General features: G+C 47.4%; 1 protein-coding gene across 1 annotated transcript; it reads left to right on the top strand.

Annotated features, from left to right (window-relative positions):
• Positions 1–913: 913 nt before the first annotated feature.
• On the top strand, positions 914–2,509 carry LOC306916954 (T-complex protein 1 subunit zeta-like; the record flags this gene model as incomplete). Its single annotated transcript, XM_079495055.1, has 1 exon — positions 914–2,509. One exon carries the CDS (start codon positions 914–916, stop codon positions 2,507–2,509), a length of 1,596 nt encoding a protein of 531 aa, XP_079351181.1.
• Positions 2,510–5,739: the final 3,230 nt, after the last annotated feature.

Here is a 5,739-nt window from a genome sequence, read left to right as displayed (position 1 = left end):
ATCTTGTTGGGAAACTTTGCAGCAGCTGTCTAAAGTTCTCAAAGGAAATGTGGAAATAGCTGATCTATAAGCTCACAACGCGTTGCAATGTGAAACATTGTGAGCTTGTAGATCGGATATTTCCATGCATTATTTTTTATGTTTAAAAAATAATATATATATATAATATAATTATTAATTTACTTATTTTGGCCATAGTATAATATGTTTATTTTGATTATTGCGATCGCAAGTCGCATTTACTATGAAATTGTGCATTTCCCGTCAGTCAGTCAGTCAGTCAGTCAGTCAGTCAGTCTGACTGATACCTGTCCATTTAAACTCTAGACGGGCCTGCCCCAAAGTTATTAGTGCAGCCGAAGCCGGCGAAAACTAGAGTTCTCAACAGGCCCGAAAATGAAGGCTACCTGGGCCCTCATCAAACCCTGTACACTCAAGACACTGCCCCCGCTGGCACCCTTAGATCTCCATATATGGAGCTGACCTGTTCTGACATTCCATATGTTGATCTGACCTCATCAAACCCTGTACACTCAAGACACGCTCCATATATGACCAGTACAGAATTCATTCCACATCGCAATGTTTGTGTTTACACTATAAATTGTCCATTCATTGTCAATGGCATTTTAACGTTTGTGTAGGACAAAGTTTGTGCACACACACCAAAAGCTGGACATAGGAGGGGCTAGCTGCCCTTAATAATGACAGTGGACACACACACACACACACACACACACACACACACACACACACACACACACACACACACACACACACACACACACACACGTGCAAATATGCACAGTTTGTGTTGTATGATGTCAGACAAGAGCTCATTCAGGCTTTATAAGGCTAGAAGGGATGCGGTCAGTTAATTAGTTAATTAGGCTGAACAGGCCTTTGTGACACCATGACAGCCGTAAAAGCACTGAACCCAAAAGCCGAGGTGGCCAGGGCGCGAGACGCACTGGCCGTGAACATCAGCGCTGCCCGTGGACTTCAGGACGTGCTGAGAAGTAACCTGGGACCCAAAGGGACCTTGAAGATGCTCGTGTCAGGTTCCGGGGACATAAAGTTGACCAAAGACGGCAACGTCCTGTTGCAAGAGATGCAGATCAAGCATCCCACCGCGTCGCTCATCGCCAAAGTGGCCACGGCGCAGGATGACGTGGCGGGAGACGGGACCACCTCTACCGTTCTCCTCATCGGCGAGCTCCTGAAGCAGGCCGACGTGTTCGTGTCGGAGGGCCTCCATCCCAGGATCATCGCCGAGGGCTTTGAGGCGGCGAAAGAGAAGGCCCTCGCACTCCTGGAGGAGCTGAAGGTGACCAAGGAAATGGACAGGGAGACCCTCATCACCGTAGCGCGCACCTCCCTGAGAACCAAGGTCCACGCAGAGCTGGCAGATCTCCTCACAGAAGCTGTCGTAGACGCCGTGCTGGCCATCGCCAAACCCAACGAGCCCATCGACCTGTTCATGGTGGAGATCGCGGACATGAGGCACAGGACGGACAACGACTCGCAGCTGGTCAGAGGTCTGGTCTTGGACCACGGCGCCAGGCACCCGAACATGAAGAAGAGGGTGGAGGACGCCTACATACTGACCTGCAACGTCTCCCTGGAGTACGAGAAGACGGAGGTCAACTCCGGCTTCTTCTACAACAGCGCAGTCGAGAGGGAGAAGCTGGTGGCCGCCGAGAAGAGGTTCGTCCATGACCGCGTGCAGAAGATCGTCGCCCTGAAGAACGCGGTCTGTCCCGACGGGGACAAGGGCTTCGTCGTCATCAACCAGAAGGGTATCGACCCGAACTCCCTGGACACTCTCGCTAAGGAAGGCATCGTGGCTCTGCGCAGGGCCAAGAGGAGGAACATGGAGCGTCTCACCTTGGCTTGTGGTGGTCTTCCTATGAACTGTTTGGATGACCTGTCCCCAGACTGCCTGGGATACGCCGGGCTGGTGTACGAGCAAACACTGGGAGAGGAGAAGTACACGTTCCTCGAGAATTGCAGGAACCCTCGTTCTGTGACACTGCTGGTAAGGGGGCCCGACACGCACACCCTCACGCAGATCAAAGACGCTGTCAGGGACGGCCTGCGGGCGGTCAAGAACGCCATCGAAGATGGTAGTGTAGTGTCGGGAGCAGGTGCGTTCGAGGTGGCAGTGGCGGACGCTCTGGTCGCTTACAAGCCCAAGGTGAAGGGCAGGGCCCAGCTCGGCGTCCAGGCCTTCGCCGAAGCTCTCCTGATCATTCCCAAGGTGCTGGCCCAGAACGCAGGCTACGACCCGATGGAGACGCTGGTCAAGCTGCAGATTGAGCACAAGGAGTCGGGGCAGCTGGTGGGGGTGGACCTGGACACCGGCGAGCCGATGGTTTCAGGGGACGCAGGCGTGTGGGACAACTACAACGTCAAGAGACAGCTCATCCATTCATGCACCGTAATCGCTACCAATATCCTGCTAGTGGATGAGATCATGAGAGCCGGAATGTCGTCCCTCAAAGGTTAACGGTCGTGAACAAAAAAAATCACACCTGTGTGAAGTGAGGGGCGCTCTTGTCATCGTACACATCATCGCGCATCATCTCATGCTGGCCAATCAGTAGAGCTTTGATATCTTCTGGCCAAGCGCTTAAGCGCCCTTATTGGCCAAGCGCTCCCACCGACATGTGATTGGTTAGCCGATTTGCTCGTCTACATGTGACGTAAATTTCCCTTCAATGTCAATGGTGTTTAATATTTTGATGTTTAATTTATGTCATATTTGGCGGAATGTTGACCTAATTTCTCCTTTCATTGTCAATGGCGAATATTGAGACGTGTGATGACAAAAGCTGAGGTCAAAAAGACAATTTAATTGTTTATCTTAATTATTTGTATGACAATAAAGGACCTTTATTGTCATACAAATATTCAAGTCCTTAAAGGACCACTTCACTACTTTTCAACCTGTCTTCATATTTGGTCCTCACTACTGTTCATGATAAAATACCACTATTCTTTTCTACTTGGTCTGTGCCCACACAGACGGGCATCCACCAGCGACCCACGGGTTGAGAACCCCTGCTTTAACAGACACCGTCACAGCACCAGTATAGGTCTATAGATCCTTTGATATATATAATATGCGCGTGCAGGCCGGCAGCACTGTCTTGAACCCCACCGCTCATAAGATGCAATGGAAAAGTGGTCACTGCATTCATGTGTAAAACAATGCACCATCAATTTTGTGCTTTCTCGTCCTTGAAATATGCAATCTTTGGTTTCTGTTTTGTGTAAACAATCACGATGACTCCCTAGGGTGCGCCTCACTAGCAGGAATGAACTGAAACCAGCGCTCCCCAAAACAATAGGTTTGGGGAAATGGGAATTGATCGCATAAAACAGTCACCTGGGAGTCCAGTCTCAATGTTTGCAAACTAATAATTGGTCTATTAATTGTCAAGTGAAATGTCATGATGGTGACACTGATCTAGGATCTTATACTTGTACTCCTTCCTATTGGTTGATTGTAACAGTTGTTTTTCTCTCTCCACTCCTCTGCAGAGTTGAAGAGTGCATTGCTGCATGACTGGCTGACATCTCACAGTCGATGTCTTGTCTTGTCGCTGTCAGTATTTCTACCATAACCAGCTGCCATTCAGTCAACTACTAGCCTGGTGGAGGAGAAGAGAGTGTGAGAGACATTTCAACACGTTTCTGAGTTAGTATGGATGCTATCTGACAACTGTAAGGACATGGACATTTAGTTAAAGTAGCCTATAGGACCTTTATTAGCCCTAGACGGCTGTGGTACATTTCACTGACACCGAAGGGCATAGGAGTGATCTATGGCTTTGTATATAATGGAATCCATGCCATGTATGTAATATCACAGCCGTTCTAGTAGGACTAGGACCTTTAACAGTGTGGTGGTGTTTTGGATAGTGTGCTTCAGGACCTGCTGCTACCTACGCTGTTGCAGTAGAGGCAGTGCTCAGGCCTTGTCACTGCAAACCAGAGCACTGTTTCCCAAACAGTGGGCCGGGACGTCCCTTAAAGCTGCTATAAGCAATAATATGTCAAATCTTTAATGACTTTTTTTTTCTTTTTTTCTTTCTTTCTTTGTGGCACATCTAGGGGCCGCAATCTGCATTCAAAGATGTTCCTAGAAGCTTTGTCATTGGTCGAAAAAAACCCGGTCGCAATGACTAACCAATCAGGAAGCAGACAGGCAAATCGACCAATGACAAAGCTTCTAGGAAAATCTTTGAATGCAGATTGCGGCCCCTAAATGTGTCACAGAGACTTTTTTTGGGAGCGTTCTACCCATTTCTGGCTGTCTGAATACCAATAAAAAGTCATTAAAATTCTGACATGTTATTGCCTATACCAGCTTTAAGTTTTTATTTCCTACATTTTGTTTTTAATTATTATAATTTCAAAGCAATGGTCCTGCTTTCAAATAATACAGGATACGCTGTCAAAGTACACTAGACTACTGTACAGACCAAACCAAACGGTTATTGAGTAACCCATTTGTTTAGATTGTACTTAAAGGGTGGAAATGAGGACAATCTAAAGTCACAAACCGGTACTGAACACAACACTGACACCGGCTGGACACAACATGTATTACACCTGGTGCAGATGGCTCCCAAACAAAGCAATGTCATTGGGCAATGAGCATACACAGGACAGGTGATCTTTACGTGGCCTCCTCCAGTCAGCGACGCCCGGCCGTCGGGAGCCCCCTCAAACACACCACCAGCCTGGACATAAGGAAGATACACACAACTTTGGGGCAACAATTCATGTTTCCCCTGCTCTCTAACCAACAACCAACTCTCTCCACTCCTCTGCCACTCAGGTTGAACAGCGTGAGATCTGATCTCACAGACCAAGACTGAGCTTCTCTTCTTTCCTGGTAAGTCGTGGATCTCACTGTTGGCAAACGATGTATTGTACGTTTGGAAACATTAAAGTTCATAGACTTGGCTGGCAAATGATTTACGTCATTAGTGCTCAGTCTAAACAAACATTAAAAGGTCCATAGACTTGGCTGCCACATGTGATATGACTAATCTTTAAAAGCCATGCATTGGGGGGGCTAGCCACAAAATAAGTGGATTATGTTAAAATGTCATTAATATGTCCGTACACGGACAAATGTGTCCATGGCAAGACTTGGTCTTGTCTGTGGCAGATGTTAGATTTTCTGTTTATAATGTTATAGATGTTGTTATTGGTTTACCTGTGATCCTAGTTAACTGAGACAATACACTCTCTAGGTGATTCTTTTTATTTCTTTTTTATTTTCAACCGGGGCCACACTTGCCCCAGCCTTCGGCGCACCGGCACCATCCCCCTCTGGCCAACGGCCCGAAACCAGGCGCTCCTTGTGTTTTTCCTCACTTGTACTGTAACATACTGTATAGCAAATGGCAGCAGGACACTGATTCTAATTTAACGTGAGTTGTTAACTTCTTTGAACACAGGCATACTTTAGAGGTGCAATCTGAATCACTCACAAAGGGCCGTTCTTAACCCAACATACCACAGGTGGGCGCTGAACTATAATAATAACGTTGCCCACCACCCCCCACAGGCCCCAGTGTGACCGCTCTGGCTGCTCTGTCTATAGCTATAGGATGTGATCATTATTCTACTGTTGAAATTAATGGATTATAAATATAACTGTGCTTCGCTTTGTGTCCCATGACCTTTGTGTTTGACCTCAGTGGATCCATTGATGAGGGA

Source organism: Electrona antarctica (genome assembly GCF_951216825.1).
Source record: "Electrona antarctica genome assembly, chromosome: 24".
NCBI classification, from domain to species: domain Eukaryota; kingdom Metazoa; phylum Chordata; class Actinopteri; order Myctophiformes; family Myctophidae; genus Electrona; species Electrona antarctica.
This window is presented reverse-complemented; position numbering and strand designations above follow the sequence as displayed.